Source organism: Caloenas nicobarica, chromosome 4, assembly GCF_036013445.1.
Source record: "Caloenas nicobarica isolate bCalNic1 chromosome 4, bCalNic1.hap1, whole genome shotgun sequence".
NCBI classification, from domain to species: domain Eukaryota; kingdom Metazoa; phylum Chordata; class Aves; order Columbiformes; family Columbidae; genus Caloenas; species Caloenas nicobarica.
Genome location: NC_088248.1, coordinates 36,546,106 through 36,564,852, shown reverse-complemented (window position 1 = coordinate 36,564,852; position 18,747 = coordinate 36,546,106). Strand labels below are relative to the sequence as shown.

Genomic DNA, 18,747 nt, shown 5'->3' with positions numbered 1-18,747 from the left:
GTAGCAACATTGTGTTGGTTTTATGCAGTACTGTATAGTAACACTTTGCATTGATTTCAGTATGTGGCTTGAGAATACACTTCCCTTTTTAGGCATTTTCCAGTAATTGGTGTAGTTTTTGAACTGATATGTATAAAGTGAGAGTGATGGTAGGGAAGGAAGATAATACTTTTTTACTTGTTTTAAAATCTTTGTTTTCAGCTTCTTAATAGCTTCAGTATAGTGTAATTCTGATGCTAAATGTTAGAGCACATAATGAATACAACCCATTTTTTTAGCAATTCAATAACTTTGAATTAATCAGAGGGCTGTTTCTACAATTGGCAACAAAATTTTTAAATACAGTCTGAAAATATCAGGAAATGCATGTTCAGTCATCATTTGAATTCAAGCATATATGTTTTTCTTTTGATAATGTGACAGAAACTAAAGATTTCTATTTTTATTGTGCTTCAGACAGTAAGTACAGATCCTGTTCCAGTGAAACTACACTACGATAAATCACATGATCAAGTCTGGGTGCTAAGCTGGGGAAATATGGAAAAGAATTCACCAACTTTGCAGGTGAGATGGTCAGAATGACTATATGCAAGGAAATCTAGAGTTGTGTAATGGCAACATTTTGTATATTTTCCTGAAAGCACTATTATCATGACCCCAACAAGGCCAGTAAAGTGGTTTCAGGTAACCAGAAAACAATTCAGACAACTGACTTGGCTAAAAAAAGTTAAGAGATTATTTTTGACACCCTTACTCAACAGTGACAGTGCCAAACTGATAGAAGGATAAGAAATACAGCTGAAAGCAGCAGCCTGTTTTGTAACTGCCAGTCTCTTTAGAGCAAACTGTTGCTGTTTATGATGTTTTTGTCCCTAATTATAGGACCAACTGGATTTTATGCATATTCCCGTTTCACTAAAATCGTATTGACGTTCTTCAGGTGACAAGCTACATCTTTACGTATTGCACCTGTCAGATGTAAAATATTAAAAATCTTCACTTTTCCCGTGCCTATGAGAAGTGGCAAGCCTAGGGACAGTCACTAAAGAAACATTTCAAGAAGCTGTACTTGCATTCCTGCTTTTTCACTACTTTCTTTTCCTTACTTAAAGAAATCTCTTGCAGATATGGTGATCGTCTTTATGTCATAATTTCAAAATTACTTTTTATTTCAAGTTATTTTCCTTTTCTTTAGAAGTTAATGAAATCCTTTTTTTTTTTTTTAATATATATAAGATGAAAAATAAGAGAAGTTCAAACACAGGGCTCAAGCAGAAAAATTAGTAACATTTGGAAACACCTTTTTAGCCCCTACAGACTGTTAGTAACTATGAGTATGCAAGATGATTTGTGGGAGTTTAGCTGTCACTCCTCCCCAGAAAATGACTGATAATTAAGTCAGTCTTATCACCTTTTAAATCAACTGATCATCTTCACTCTCATTTTTCCTCACAGTGTAGATAATCGATTATTTTCTTTTTTTTTAATCCACTCTTAAGTGCACAGATGTGAATATCATAGTACTTGTTACATGGAATTTTCTTTTATTCACCCATAAACATGTACCTCAGAGAAGGTCCAAGATTTGGGGATTTGAGGAAAATTGGTTCATAACAACTTAAGGAATGTGTAAACTCAAATCAATTTGCTCTTCTGAAATGTGTCTGTGCTATGTTGAATTACCTCATGATTGACAAGAACTGGGAATAAGCATAGCCATAGCTTCCTTATCAGCTGATAAGATCTTAAGCACTCCAGCCAGAGTGAAAAGTTAAGAAATTTAACCTCACTCTATGATCTATTGTAAACAAAAAACCCAAACAAACTAAAAAAAAACCAACAAAAAAGTAAACAAAAAACTTAATTTGCACTGAGAACTGCTAGAAGCTTTAGTAATGTAAATGAATAAAAATGGACAATGATGGGGGGAAAAAGAGAGGGGAAAAAAGTGAATATGAAGATTAAGAGGTCAGGTTTGTAACAATTGTCTGAAATCGATAATGCTGAGCAGTTTATTCACTGTCATTTGTGTTCTTTTTCTTGGCAACTGAAGGATAATACAAGAGATGGAATACAGAGGCAATACTGTATTATTTGGGTAGAGAATAAATTTTGAAAGAGTATTTCTTGAGTATAAATGGTGTTATTTTATGTAGGTGATAACACAAGCCAGTGGGAGTGTTTCTCATCACACAATCCATACTCAGCCAGTGGGAAAGCAATTCGACAGAGTGGATGACTTCTTCATTCCAACTACAACCCTCATCATTACCCATATTAGGTAAGTTTTAGCTGAATTATAGTTAACTCCAATTTAATTATTACATTGTCTCCAAAGAAGATATAATTTAAACACCTTGAAAATCTGAGACCATACAACCTTCTTCAGTATTGCTTTGGAACACGCTTCTTCATAAGCAAACTAAATGTGAGTGAGTTTTATTGAAAACAAGGTAGCTATCAGAATTTTTTATTATTAGAGTTTTTCTTCCTTATCTCACCAAATGTTCAAAAGTTCCACTGCTCTACATACTAAAATTGAGATGTAATATCATCCAGGGTTTTCCTGAGGAATTTATAACTGCAATATTAAGATAATTCCTAACTTAGTAGCATAAATCTTCATTTTAAAATAATAGCAGTTGCTATATATAGTATTTGCCATGTTGTATTAGATGTATGTTGTATCGGAGTTATTCCCTTGATTAACAGACCAGAAAAAAGCACTTTTGGAGTTTTAACAGGAATTGTGATATGACATAACTCTTTATGAACTAGCTTCTCCTTCTTATCCAGTTCTTTCTACCATTTTTTTCATCAGGCTCTCCGCTTTTAAAACAAACCCTGACAGACTATATGACATGAACTTTGTTTAGATGCATGAATAAAATTGGTCATGTTTCATGGGTGCTGAGTATATGGTGTTAAAAGCGTTCATATTGTAATCCATGCCAGGAAACACTGTAAATTCTTGGGACCTTAGTTATTTCTCTCAGTGAACGTAGGATTGTCTTTGTGTTTGTCCAAAGAACAGGCAAATTCTGACTGTGACAGAAATACTCTAAGTATGGAAGAATGGGACAAAGTGATCGATTGGATTTTAAAAGAGGTGGCACATAGAAAGAGAGTGTGAGAAAAAGAGGGCAACTCTTAATAGAGGAGTAAAGCAGAAATCTTTACAAGATCTCCCTAAGGCCTCTTAAATTAAAATCTCTTTCTTCCTCAAAATACATTAGTAGAAATGTGAAATATCATTTTCTTTTCATATTTTCTGTAACATTTGTACCTGTAGGGACTGAAAGATTCTGCAGTTTAGGACTTGTGCATCTGAGTATTGCATTACTATGTATTAGGGTTTCTTATGTGTAAGACTGTTAGGTTCTTTGCAAGGTGACACAGACCTATTTCAGCTCAAAAGCTCGAAACACCTCTGCAAATAATTAACTCAGTTGTTTATTCTCCTTTTCTAAATTCAAGTTTCCATAGAAATGTTTTCATTAGGATGATCTTAAATGTCCTACAATTATGAAACATCATGATTCACTTTTAGCTAAAATCTCAAGTCACATTTATAAATGTGCATCTCCATTAAAAAAGATATAATTTCTGATTGTAGTGAATGTTAGTCTTTTAAACCTGAAAACATGCAATTTAGGATGATTTTACAATTTATTCCAGAATTTACTCTCTATGTGCCTGTGATGTATTTGGTCTTCTTTATCAAAAAACATTTGGCTTCTCTAAAAGAAATTGTTGAGGAAAGATAATTTTAAAAAATTTTCTACAAAGCTCTTAACTAACAAGTAAATTAGCAATCAGCCATATGCAATTTAAAAAGGAATGTGTAAATTAATATAGCTGAATAGTAAATTGACTCTAAGTACTATTACTGCCACATTTCTTGAATTGAGTAGATAAATGCACATTGTGTCCCTGAAGTAATGTGCGGTCCCAAGGCTCAGCCTTAGAAAAGCATTAAACAATTCTGCAACGTTTGGAACAAGTTTGCCTTGAGAGAACAGAAGTTACTGCTTCATAAACTATCAAGTACTGGAGGTTCTACCCCAACAGAATTGACATTTGGATACATTCATTTTCATGTAAATAAGAAAAGAAAAATATGAATAAGGGTAAACATTGTACAAGGAGGGGATCCAGGATTGGGACGAGAAAGATAGGTCCAGTCCAAAGCAAGCGAGGAACTCATCTAACTCAAACAATTTTAAGTTGATATTTTGGCTAAATAGGTCAAGTAGGTGCTTTCTGCTTTGCAGGGTGAGTCACAGCTACCTTCAGCTGATGAGTCATTTCACCTGTCCTATGTGCAACTTAGGAGAAAAGAGAATTAAAGAATAGAAGAAAACCCACATAAATTAAAAAGGAATATGAAATCCAATTAAACAGTGAAAGAATAAAATTGGACAAGTGACTGCAGAGGTAAAATAAACATGTACATCAATTCAGGCTTAGTATAATTATCTTGTGACTTTTTTTTTCCTTTTTTTACATTCACATGCCGAAAGAAAGTCAGTTCCCTTTGACCATGCAACACCAGCCCCTTCCAGAAAAAAGGAAACTTTCTGTAGCTGAGTGTGTTTGTCACTTGTAAACTAAAGTTTTGAATGATGGGGCAGAAGACAGAGTGTGCATGGCTTATCAAATTAGCGTTCAGAACCAAACTTTCTTCTGAATAAAGGCATTTCTAAGCAAAAAAGGCTTACCACTTAAAAGTATGAATTAAGTTTCATAATACAGTTAACACAAATGATCTACCAACATCTACAGTACATTACCATCTACTGCATATTCTGTCCAATCAGTTATTCTTTAATCAGTGTAAAGAATAAAGGACAGAAGGTAAAGATAGGTAGGTTTGTTGACATGTAGGAACAGAAATAATGGTGAAGAATTTAAAGCTATTGTGGGTCATTATTTTTTTATTTTTAATAATATCTGAAATGTTAACGTGTAATAATACATAAAAATGTATTTGTAACTTATTGCACATTATTCTTAGTTCAGAAGTGATGCAACTATACGTTTACCTAGGTGGGTTATTTTTATATAGGAAAATGGAAATGGGCTGTCTGTTATTAAAAAAAGAAAACTCTACATATTTTAATGCTCTCTTGGGGAGCAGATAATTTAGGACAAGCTTCCCCCAGATCAGACATTTGAATACGTAATAAAATTTTAGTCTGAGGTAAACAGTAGTTGATGCCAAGAAAAAAAAAAGTTTTCCCAGACTTTTCCTACTGAGGCAATGTTTGGTTGTACACACAGGATGTCAGGAATCAGGGCAAATAGCTTTTTGGTTTGATGACCAGCCAGGATAACATTCATGCTCTGTACAACTGTGATGAACCTTCAAAGCAGCAGATAAGCAAACAAAGTAGACATGAGCCAAAATAAGTGGAGGAAGAATGGACTAATTCTGTTATTTTTAAACCCTCTTTTATAATTGGTGAATAGTTGATGTGTATACAGAAGAGGACAAGAAAAGAAGATTTATTGGTTTTGTGTGAGAAATGTGGCGGGTGTGCAGTACCATCGGTTAGTTTTGGGGGTGTGGTGAGGTGTCTTCCTCTTTTATGTTCCAGAAAAACTCTTTCCTTCCACTGCTGAGATGAAGGAGAAACAATTTGGTGCAGCCAAACACCACTAGAAACCAAGCAATGTTTCAGTTGTAATGTTTGTATAACTGCTAACCATTTAGAAATATATCTATTAGGAAAAAAAATATATTAATATATTAGTTTTAGTAAAAGTCCACTAATTCTCTCCTAATAATTTGTACAGCACCCCAGTGATGTTTCCAGATAGCAAATCCCTGTTTGTACAGAGAGCCCCTCAGCTGCGGGTAGATCAGATTGGCACCCCATGATAAAGCTCTAAAAATGTATGTGACTTAATTCTAGAATTTCTATATGGTTTTGAGACAAGACTAGTTCACCTGCTGATTCTAAGGGAGGGATGGTCTCATGCCTTTGAGCATTCCTTCGTGATGGAACTAAAATTCCTTCTTTTTCTCACAAAACTTTTGAAAGGGTTTCCTGTGGCTTTTCATGAGTTTTCTGTGCCAGCTAGTTGTAGTGCAATGCACAGAAATTCTTAGTAATGAAAAAGAGGCTGTGGTACAAAACACTAATAATTATGAACAGAAAGAACCCTTAGAGAAGTTTGCTCAGGCTTGCTGTTCAAAGTCAGAAGATTGCAAAGGGAAGAAATTATATGTTCATCTCGCATATTTTGAAAAAAGCCTGTCCTGCTTTCATCATGGACTTCGTTTTACTTCTGAAATGTGTGCACTCGCTGCCAATTTATGTTGAATTATACCAAGAGAATGAATGAAGGTAGAGCATTGTTTTCATTCACACCATCATGCCCATATTTTCAGTGCACACAGCCTGAAAAACAAAATCTCCCTCTCCTTCCAGTTGTGTTGAAAAGTTAGCAGACACTGGGGCCACAAAAGTAGAGAGGGTGAGATCTATTCATCTGTAATAAATGCAACAAATCCCAAGGGTGTTTTTTCAGTTGTTACTCAAGCAAATTTATACAAAGCTTATTAATTTTGTAGATGCACCTTTTAGGAACTGTGTATATATATTTTCAATATTTGGCCTTATATATTTCCTGAGAAGAAAATTTTATTCAGTGAACTATTTTTTGTGCCAAAGCAGTTCAGAGCAAGCAATGATCTTCTCCTTAATTATCTGCTAAATACCGTTCCTTATCGTAAAATAGACGTTTGCCATTAGTATGTGTGATAGCTGCAGAAAGATGACTTGTACAATACTCATGAAAATACATTCTTGGAAGCCTAAGGAGCAAAAGGGCTGATTATTTCAGCTCCACTGTTCATAAATTGAAGTGAACAAAAGATAATTGGAATAAATTAAGGTCTGTCATTACACCGCTGTAAAATGTTTCAAAAGCAATATTAAATGAACTCACTGTAATGGAGTAACTCTAACTTTTTAGATGTTTTAATCTTTTAGCAAGTAGTTTAAATGTCGTATAGTTACCTGACCTAACAAGTGGAAGAATGAGCAATCAACTTGCTAGTGAGATGGCTCAGGATCTGAATAGTGTTAAAATATTCTCAGTTTGAGGGAGTTTTTCTCTTTTTTATTTCTCTGTTGTGCATGGTAATAGGGGAAGCAGTCTTTCTAAAATCATACTTATTCATTTGCACAAAACAGTCCAAAAACTAAGCTTTTCTTTGAGGTAATTGGAATGTGCTGCCAATGCATTCCTGTGAACCTTCTTAAATGAAACCCTTGTGGGGTGGTGATTCAGTAAATTCACGCTTCATTCCAGAGTTTAAGCCCCCACAGAGGTGTGAAGTAGCTGAAGGACTGTGAGAGCATTCTCAGTATTTCTGTGCAAATAAGCAAACAGAAAATATTGTTTTGTTTCCAAATTCCTACATAATCAGAAAGAACTTTCTCCTTCAGTGGTTTGCAAATCAAACAATGGAAGTGTTAAATGGTGAGTCAACCGTAGACAAAGCATCAACAGAAGAGGTAGAATTAATTTCGAGGTTGAATTTTTCACATAGGCAATATGATCTAGCTCAAACATAAGGGGTAATTTAATATTTTCCAAATTTAATTAACAAGACACATTAAGGAAGTGGAATGTTTGAAACATTTCTTAGTCATCGAACTATAAACATATATAGTGCTAGAGGGGAAAGAACTTGAAAGCTTGAGGAATTGGAGATGGAGTGTCAGTAGTTCCAGGGCAAGCAGAGAAGATCTAGAAAGTAACTGCAATTTCTGATGGTGATTGTGGAATCTGTCAGAGAATCCTACATGGTACCACAGCACACAAAGGAGGTCCATCTGGATTAGAGGTTCACTCCGAAGTGTCCCACTCTGTAAACTGTGTCTTTGTGAGAGTAACGCTAAATGAAAACCATGTAGTCACTCTTTGTGTATTTGCCTCCCAAAAGAAGGACCCTTGTGGTACATAAATGTGTTGCTTTTGAAAAAGAATCTCATAGGAATTTCCAGGAAAGACGGAGGGGAAAGAGTAGAAAGTCTTTTTCTGTTTTTTGGGGGGTTTTTTTTGCTTTAACTAGTGAATTTTACAGCATCTTTCTTCCAGAGGAAATATGAAGAATGAAAGACTGAGAGATTCAGTTCAGACAGTTTAAATGCTCTGAACCTTACTTCGTTCAACTACCACCACTGGCAGCAGCAAGTACTGTTGAAATAAGTGCCTCTTTAGAAAATATGCAGGTACTCTTTAGTGTATCAGACCTATATGCTTCACTTCATTCCTCCTCTGTTTACATGTTCCCACTCAAAAAGCTAAGAGTACATAAATGTAACCACGTCTTCAAACTAGGAAACTCCTAGTCATTTACGTACACACAAAATATGTTATGTGCCTATAGTTGTGCTTCATCTGTATCATCCTTCAGCTCCACTCTTATACTCTAACTCAAAATGACCTGTGTTTGCAGGCTTTAAAATGTACTAGGCAGTAACGATTCCCAACTGTGTCTGTGGAAAAGCACCTAAAGAAATTATGAAGTAACTGACAGCACTCCACAAATACAGTTAAGATTTGCTGTCACTGAAATCTGGCAAAGACTTGATGTCCTGAGTTGTATATAATATGTTTTAATCCAGATCATTTTGGAATTCCTGGAGCAAATATTTTGAATTTTAAAATTCATTTTCAGCTCAGTGTTATGAAATAGAATTAATACTTAATTGCACATTTAAATTTAGCTAAAATAAAAATATTCTTTACAATGCACTGAAAACTGTAATTGTTTCTAATGCAATATATACGTACTTATGCATGCATACACATATATATAAGAAATCAGTTTTGAAAACTATCTTGTTTCTAGAATCAGTTATCCTTCATGCTTTTTCCCATGTCAGCTGACAATATAATACAAACGCTGCTTGACCAATTTATTCCACTCATGATCCAGATCTTTTCCTCTTAGGTGGCTTGAATAATACTTGACAAAGCTCTCTAACTGAAAATGCCAACTGTCAACAGAAAAAAATAATCAAAAACATTTCCACTTCACTGTGGCCATTTAGAAATGAAAATTCCCTTCAGATGTTACCTAAAACATGGGATAGCAGCCAGCCTTTGTACCACTATAAAACTATAGCATTAGTAAAGTAAAATTCCTTATGTTCTACTTCTCTTTTTCCATTAGCTCAGGAAATGGCCAGAAACTGGCGTAAATCTACTTGACTCTACTGAAGCAAAGGAGAGTTTTCTTAAACTGTAAATGGTTTTTGCACTGTTTTTTCGCTTTTGCATCTTCAGAAGTCATTACGAGAATATTTACCTTTAGGGTAATATGACTTGTCCCTCTGAAGTGGCCAAATCAACCATTATTATAAATAAATAACTTTTGTACCTGTCTCCTAGTACCTATCTGCTTTTACAAATTCAGCATGTATCAGTATGTGAAAAGACATGACACAATGAAATGTATGAAAATGTAATCAACTATAAAAAGAAACTAATCCCTGCAATTATGGCACATAATTTGTTGTAGCCAGTGATTAGAAATTATCTTAGTGCTGTCTTAATTACTCATTGGTTTTCCAAATAAACCAAAGTATAAAGATTCATCTATTAGCTTTGTGGCAATCTTAAAATTATGTAAGTAACCATTTTTTCTGTATGTTTGCTAACAAACTACCAGACCACAATTATTTTAAAAAAATTGTGCTGAGTCTGGCTTGGCTGGAGTTAATTTCCTTGATAGCAGCCAGAATCGTGCTGTGTTTTAGATCTGTGACCTTGGAATAGTGAAAATTTGTTTGTAAATTTTCATTTGTAGATTTCTATTTTTAAGCATTTAGAATAGATTTTTTACTCATTACATTTAAGCTTTCTTATTTGATGTTATGTTACAAACTTATCTTTTAATTTTTGGTAAAGCTGAGGTGCTTATGTGATCATATGAATCAAAGACTGTAAGCAAACTTCCAAAACTACAGGAACAGACTGTTTCTTCTGTATTCCTTTCATGGGTTCCTAACTGTCGGCATGCAACATTTTCTTGTGGATAAAATATCCAAACTTCTATCTTAACAGATCCACCACTACCATCCCTCACTCCCCTGTATTATCTACAAATTAGAACATAGTAACTTGGTATGATGTTGCTGTTTGTTGGTGGTGGGTTTTTTTGTTGTTGTTTTGTTTGTTTGTTTTTTTGGTTTTTTCCATTATAATAATACATTTTCAAGACAAGTGTCATCTGGTGTTTTTATGTGCCAAACCCTTTATTTTATCATATTTTTTACAAACAAAAAATATTTTTTTGATTCAGCCTAGCATTTCCTTAATTTGGGTCACTAGTAAAAAAAAAAAAAAAAAAGGAAAAAAACAGATAAAAGAATTGTGTTAAAGTTCAGTATATGTTCTTTTGCATATTCGCATATCCCCAGCTATAACAGTATATGAACTTCATTTTTTTAAATGAAGAAAAAGATCTTTTGACACTGTTTTGACATATGTAATTTATCACCTTTGTAGTCCTTACCTCTACCTCATTATTCATTTTCTACTAGTGCTGAACCGCTTCTTTTGGCATAGATAAATTTGGCTGTGCATTCCATATGACATCTGCCCACCTTAATGTTACCTCATTTTCTGGAGTGTCAGATCTTTTTAATCCTATCATACCTTGCACTGACATTTAGGACCATCTTTAGGAATGTCATTTGTTCACTTTGTGTGTGTAGCTAGCCCTCTCTTTGACTTTTATTGCTTTAAAAATGAAGTGAATTTTTTTCTATTTATTAAATTGCTAGCTCTCCTTCCCTAGAAGGTACAGGAAATAAAAACACTTTTGCTGTTAACATTACAAATAAACTTTTGCCGAGGATAAGTTCCTTTATGATATAAAGCAAGCAGTTTCATACATTCCTGGATTCTAAAAATCCAGAAATTAAGGTGCTTTGTCTTAAAATTCCTTGGATTGTTTTCTGGTGAACACTCTAATCATTGGACAACAATTTGCAATAATTAAAAAGTGTATATATACATATTGCAAGTTCCACAAGAGAGCCCTTGGACAACTCATAGACTCCTGCATCACTGGTACTCCGAAAATTCAGGATTTATCCCTGTCCTGTGCAAATGTACACTAAATGTGAGTCGGAAGTCCTGAGCTATGTGCGACATATTAAAATGAGTCAAATCTTCCAGCAAGATCTACAAAAAATGACTGAAGAAGCCACCAGTATCTGGCCAGCTATGGGGAAATTTTCCCCGTTGTTCTTTACACATGGGTCATTTGAAGATATTCTTCAACATGAATTTGGGATGACAGCCCATTTCCTTCCTCTGGATCTCTAGTGATGTATGACTTAAACGCTCTGCAAGTAAAATCTTAAACTGAAATAGTAATAAAATAAAATTTCTAAAAAAGAAAAACAAACAAAAAATAGAAATAATGAGTAATAATAAAATTTTTAAAGGGTTTCAGGTAGTATATAATTTTTGTTATCAATATGAGACTTTAGTTAAGAAATTTTTAGGTTTCTCTTGTAAGCACTTACATGATTTATCTAGCTGAGTTGCAGAAGACAACTTGCATAAAGTGTCTCTCACAAATAAGGGTTTCAAAGATTGTATCACTTGTGATTTTTTTGCCTGAGTGGAAACTATCACAATAAGAATGAGGATTTTGTTGATGGTACTTAAAATGTCATTCACTTTGGCTCAACAGCATTAAATTTGTGGCGCTCATTTTTTTGAGTCTAGAGCTAATCTGATTAAATATGATGTGGGATAAACCCAGAAATTATGCTTCCATTATTGTCCATTACTGAAAGCTTACTACTACTCAAAAATTACTTATTTATTCCAGTTTCTGTCGCTTATTGTCTAGGAATGGAAGTTTTTTTCTATTCAAATTCACGCTCTGAGCACAAAGCTTGATTTGAAAAGATCCATTTCTTCTAAGAAGATAGCACTAGTCAGGATTCTTTCAAGCCCTTGTAGAAATATTTCTTCCCTTCTGTCTGGCATGGCTGTCTTGAAGTTCTTGATATCCTTATTTTTCCAAGTAATGGTCAGTATGTGCTGAGAGAGAAAAAGAAAGCGAGAAGGAGAGAATAATTTTAGTATGTTTGGCTATCCTTGATTGTGGAGTCTCAGTCATCCAACTTAATCCTCTCTACACTGAATTCTCTCACTGAGAATGGAAATAGAGAAAACTTGTTCACTTCTATGAGGTATGTACAAAGCAATACTAAAAAAGAGTAAAAATCTTCAGTGCTTCCAGAACAAATATGTGAATATCAGTCTCTGAAATCTTGGAATATTTACTATAAAGGTCACTTCCCTCTCAGTCAGGTCTCTCAGGTGATGTTCAGCAGTTGTTATCACTCTGTGAAGTAGAGCAAGACTTTTGTGGGATTTCCTTCCCCCTTCAGCCTTTGCTGTATCCGTCCTTCTGTTTAACTACATTTTAGGATCTAGTCAGGAATTTTATCATTACTAAGAGAATGTACTCCCATAGATCTAAAAATGTTGGTTTCATAGATCTTACAGTTGAATATTAAGTTCCTTTCTGAATTAATCTATGAAGATCTGTATTTCTTAGTAGCAATATTATCCAGTAAACCTGTGAAGTGTGTGTGACTTCTGATGTATTAGATCCCTGCTGGCATACAGTTTTCATCCAAAAAAAGTATTTGTAAATCCTCATCCACAATTAAGAATAAAAATAGTATTGACTTTCACTAAAAGTAAGTTTTATCTCTATATTAATTTTCCTCTTTCCTCCCACGAGTTATAAATTTCAGATAATTCCTGTTATTGTATAGACAATGTTTTCCTTCTTTTAATAATTGGGAAGTTACAGATGAGATATTTAATGTGCAAGTCTGTAAGAACTTAGAAATCTGAAGTTTTCAAAAGCCAGAACTTCTTCTCAAGCCAGAGTATAACAAAATATTCAATACATTTAGAAAATGATATTTGCCATCAAATTCTGTTCTTCATCAGAACAACCTTTTTATATATCTAACAACTGATAGTGATTATTTTGTTTTACACTAAAATTAGTAATTTTCCATAAGAGTGAACCCACAACCTTCTGTTCTGTGTTTTTAAATTTTCTTCTATTTTGACCATTTTTGTCCCCATTCCTGTTTACTATGTTAGTATTTCCGAGTTATGTTATCACGGTCACACGTTACTGCTGCAACTGTTATTTCTCTATTTTTTTAGGTGGCATTTTAAAATATTTCATTTACAGCAATTGCAACAAGTTCATAAATAAAATTGGTGAAGAGCACAAAAATCTTTTACAGATGCTTGTGAATATATATGTTCACATGCCAAAACACTTACAAAAATAGAGAATAATCAAGATATTTCTCAAGATTTAAATATTTCCTCAGTTAAGAAGATGCTTTGTGCTTAATGCTGTTATATACAAATACCAAGGAAGGAGGAAAAATCCTTTTCTGATGCAAAACAAAAATATTAAGCACGTGTTCTTAATGTTGTAAAGAGCATCAGGAACAAAATTCGGGAAACAAACTTCAAAGGTCAAACACTGTTATAGTACCCAAAAGAAAGGCACCACTTGCGCTGATGAGCAATAGCTATTGGGCAAAATCCACTTAGACTTTTGTTATCATCAAACAACCATTTCTGAACTGCAGAGATTAAAGAAAGGTCTTTCCTCAGCGACCTGCCAGAAATGAACTATTCTAGGCAACAATTTTCCTAAGGCCTGAGGGGTAGACTAGTATGCCCTTGCAATGCTGACGGGTTTTGAAATCAGAAACACTTCCAAAACAAAAAGTGTGGTTTTTATCTAGAGGTAAATATTTTATTTGTGCAATATACTACAGTAGTTGTAATAGAAAATGACAATAAAAATAAATGGTGTATTTTTAAATTACTTAAGTAAGGAAAATGACTTGCATAATGATTTATGTGGTACAAATGCAAGGCCTCTGAAGTAAAATAAATCAGTGTAAATAGGAAGTAATGGTTCCCAATGTTTTCTGTTAAGCTATTAGAAAATCTTAGCGGGGAAAAGTGCCTTTTTTTTTTTTTTCCTCTGCTAGTGGCAAAATCTCAAAGGACCAATGAAGGCAATTGAGCCATACAGCTAAGAAAAAATTCTGAGATAAAATTTCCTTTTTCTTTTCATTAATTGTTAATATTTCATTCTCCAGAGCTACTATGGATAACTTCATTTAATCAGGAAAAAAAAAGGAAAAAAAATTGTATATAGCACACTTCTGGTTTAGAATTTTGTTTAAATGGTAATACTTTCCCATGTTGCCAGACTAGAAGTTTTTTATAGGATCAGGGGCTACCTTGATCCACTAACAATCTGTTCATGGGCTGTTAATGTCATTTACTTTGAGTCCCAGAAAACATTTGGTCAGCAGATTTGATCAGACTTTGTAGTAATGGAGCTTTATCTTCCTTGGTTGATTTTTTTGCATGAGATTTGAAAAACTGGTCCCTAATGTGTAGACTGTTGAGTGGCTTTAAATACAATGTTATTCACTCAGGGTAAAGTAGATAATGTTTATTATTATTTCCTTGAATGAAGTTATACAGGTTAAAAAACTTCTCTTTTGTAAATTAATGCTGATGTTTGCTTCTTGTACTGATAATTTTGATTGTAGCTCATTTAATTATCTTTTATTTGCTTCCTGTTTTGAGAACATAATTTTCCTGAAGTGTTTTATTTCAGATATCTCTTTAAAAAATGTGTATTGACTTCATGAGGGTAATCTGTGAGTGTGGGGCTAGAAGCAAAATGGCAAGAGGACATCAGTTTTTACATCATTACCATCTTCCGTTGATCTTTCTGACCTCAAAAATAAATACAGTTTCATGTTAATACACTGGTTAAAAAAAAAAAAGGTATAGTGAAATTTAGTGTCATTTCTAGGAAGAATTTTCTTAAGCTTTTCTTTTTTTGTCTTTTTAACCAGTGCTTAGATATTTCCTCTTTTATAACGAACACAGTTGCACTAGTAAGTAATATATATGGCTTGTCTAAAGGAAGAAAATAGCATTCAGGAAGCCAGGTTGATAATTTACCACTTGTTGGCAGCTCCACACTAGAATCTTGTTTGGCTATTCTTTGTGCATATGAGATGCAAACTAGCTTGCTCTGTCTGAAGGGTGGAAAATAATGATACCTTGCAAAAACAATTTTGAAGATGCAGTGTGAGAATTCACATGGCTTGGAACTTGGTATGGAATATCTGGTCCATTATTAATCCATATTTTACTTGACTAGAACTTCCCATCAAAGTAAGATTGCATCTTCAGTAACTTTTATAGCTACAGGTCTCAGTATTGTCCCCCAGTCTGAATAACTACTAGAGATGCAGTATTATTATGGGATGAACTGAAGATTTTCAAATATAGCAAATTAAAATAAACTCTGTTGAATTTCTTCTTGGGTTGTCCACCCAGTATCTGTTCTCTAGAATGTGAAAAATTGTGTAACATACGTGGCGTACCAGTGGATATAATATGATTACTAGCCACATTCTGTTATATTTAGTATTCCATGAAAGATATTTATTATAATTTGCAAATACAATGTCTGAATGAGTGATACTAAAAGTCGTATGATGTGTTTCCATCTTGATATTTTGCAGTAGGCTATGGTGTTAGTTCTAACAGACTATGTCAAATACTTCAATAGTGACATGAAAATGTACTTCACTGAGATATAGTGATAAAATTGCTTTTGGAAAATTCATTTATAAGATTTGCATGCAATTTTTAGAGCTCTGCAAACTCTAAGAAGATGAAAATGAAAGGCAGACTCTGAAGAGCTTTTATTTGTCTTTTTGATGACTCTCTAGCCTTGAGAAGATATTGAAGTTGATCATTATGGTTGGAAAAATACTCTTTCTGTGGAAAGCCAAATGAATTCATGGTTTTCTGTTAAAGCTACCCTGTGGGACCTGTGATGACCATCTTCAGAGATCTCTTAAAACACCACCTTAAAGGACAATGATGGAATAAGCATTTGGACAGTGAAAGGGAGCTAGATATATAAATCCTGTTGTGGTAATATAGTCTGCACTTGCACTTTTTTTATAAGTGAAAGTCACCTGTTGAATAATACCATGTCATGATATGTGTTAAAAGAAAATTTGTTTTTACCCTTTATACCTGTCACAAACAGTGGAACTTAAAGTGATGGAAATTTTGTGAAAAATAACATGAAAATTGGATGTGATAAGAGAGAGGAGAGTAAGATTTCTAGAAAGTGATAATGTGGATATATAACAATAATAGCCAGTAAGATTTCCAAAAGTAATACCTTTTAAAATATGAGTTTAACATGCATGCTTCATGGCATAAGAAGGAGCAATGGCTACTTTGGAAGGAGTTTTATTGTTGAACATGATGTCATATGGCATGGACTATCCCTTTGGGCAATTAGGGTCAGCTGTCCCAGCTGCATCACCTCCTAACCTCTTGCCCACACCCAACCCACTTGTGGGGAGGGCAGAATGAGAAACAGAGGTGGCCTTGATGCTGTGCAAACACTGCTCAGCAATAACTAGAACATTCGTGGGTTATCGACATTTTTGTTCACAAATCTAAAACAAAGCACCATACAGGCTGGTATGAAAAAAATTATGCCTATCCCAGCCAAACACAGTATGCTACTCATACAGAAAGTGCTATGGAGTTGCTAAGCATTATTTTTCTTTATTGTCTTAACTATTTGTCACAATGTATCATTGAAAATCTTGAAAAATCTAGGATTAAAATCTTTATTATTCATTCATATGGAGTGAGTGAAGAAAGAAAGAATCTCAAGATTTCACAGTTCTAGCATATATTCCAATTGGAGTCATATGCCCACAGGCTACACATTCCCACTTGCATTAGCTGTAAAATACATCATTGCAAATGTGAAGATTTAGTCTCATGTCTTGCAGGCTTGAGTTGCACAGGATCCCAATATGCACTCCGACAAACACCTTTATATGCTGTCTGATATTGTGCATGATTTCACTGCATAGAAGAGACAGGAGGGTTGAGATTCTCATAAATATTAATCAGGGATTAATGAACAGTGGGAAGCTTCTGCATATCAATCTATATGAGAGGAAAGTTTGCATTAAATACACCACCATTTCTCTATAAATCATTTGGGAAAAGTGAATGTATTCTCAGGTATTACTTGTTGTTTTCCAACAGCCTAGCCATAAAAAACAGGCTAACAGTACATAGGCGACAGACACAATTTCATCACATGATTATGACTGGCTGTATTTTTTTAATCATTTTAGAAAACTAAGTGCTTTTGAAAAGTTACAAGATTATGGTAGCTCTGGGGCTTGAGTTTTGCTATACACAGAACATAGAGTAGTAGTGCAGATTTCTTCACTCATTTAATAGCTTCGCTTTACTTGAAATTGAAAAAAAAAAATAGGATAGTGAAAGTTCAGCCCATGCACTCACTGATTTGGTTTACTGAGACCTCCAATAAAACTCTCTTACTAATATAAATTTTGTGAAATGTCCCTGTTACACTGGGCCTACAGACACAACTGGAGGACAGCATTTTGTTACAGTTCTGGTAAATCGCCCTCTTTTATTACATGCATCATTTTCAAGTCCCTCAATCTACTAATCTGTACAATCCAAAGCTGCCTTTAACCTTACTGACTTGCAATACTGTTTTCTGACAAATTTAGTAAGTACTATTTTTTACAGTTGTTCTTGCCTCCTCATCAGAAAGATGAAGGCCAACCTGGCAATGAAAGGAGAGTTAATAATCTGACACTGGTATGGTAAGAACTTAGCATAGGTTCTTAATACTGAACAGGAGGAAAATATGGACAGATTCACCTGGTGGTTAGAAGGCAGCAACTGGACAGTGGACTAAAATTTATTTGTAGCTGATCATTGCCATGTGCAAGCAAGTAGATGTTCTGAAGCAGGTGTCAGTAGCCTATCACTGTTCCTCCAACCTGTCCACCAAGATCTTCTGCATTTAGATCAACAAATCTCAAAGGAATGACCAATCCAGCCTCAGAACATCTTTCTGCCTGAGTGAAATTATAGCTGTTATAGTTGTATAGTTGGAACTCACTTATGAAATTCACAATTAATTAAGACCAGAAACAGTGTAAGATTAATATTTTTTAAAAAATCTCTGCAGTGGATTTAAAAATGGCATCTAGACCTCAAACCTGCAGAAAGACAGACTTCTCTGCATACTACTTTTTTTTGTGTGTATCTGTATGAACTAAGGTATTGTGTCAAATCACAGTTAATGTCATGAAATTTGAAACACTTGGCTGCTTCTTAAAATCTCAGCATGAAATGACTGAGCAGTATGAGGTTAAAATCTGCTGTACTGAAGCAATTTTCATTTTATGAACAAAGCCAAAAAATTGGGTTTTTCATATATTTGCGGGCTAGAAGTGATCATGAGAACATCTTTTCTGACTTTCTGTGGATACCACAGATTTTTAACATTTCAAATAGTCATTCAGGGATTCACATAATGAATCTGATATTTGTAAATCTACATCTACTTGGGTTTGGCCAAATCTTCCAAAAAAGATCATAGTATTTACAAGGAGATTCCTACTAAAGAAAATTCATCACCTCTGTGATAGTTTGTTGCATTGGTTTATTGTCCCCATTGTTAGAAAAAGTTACCTGTTTCTCATTTAAATTTGTCTGATTTCAGTCTGCAGTCATTATTATAATTTCTCT

At 34.1% G+C, this 18,747-nt stretch overlaps 1 protein-coding gene across 3 annotated transcripts in view; it reads left to right on the top strand.

The window, feature by feature from the left end:
- Positions 1-18,747, top strand: part of FSTL5 (follistatin like 5) — a 274,054-nt gene that overhangs the window by 248,592 nt on the left and 6,715 nt on the right. For all 3 annotated transcript variants that reach the window (XM_065633872.1, XM_065633873.1, XM_065633870.1), the window contains 2 exons: positions 457-564; positions 2,157-2,281. In XM_065633872.1, coding sequence (XP_065489944.1) covers positions 457-564; positions 2,157-2,281 — 233 coding nt within the window. The remainder of the gene's footprint in view (positions 1-456; positions 565-2,156; positions 2,282-18,747) is intronic.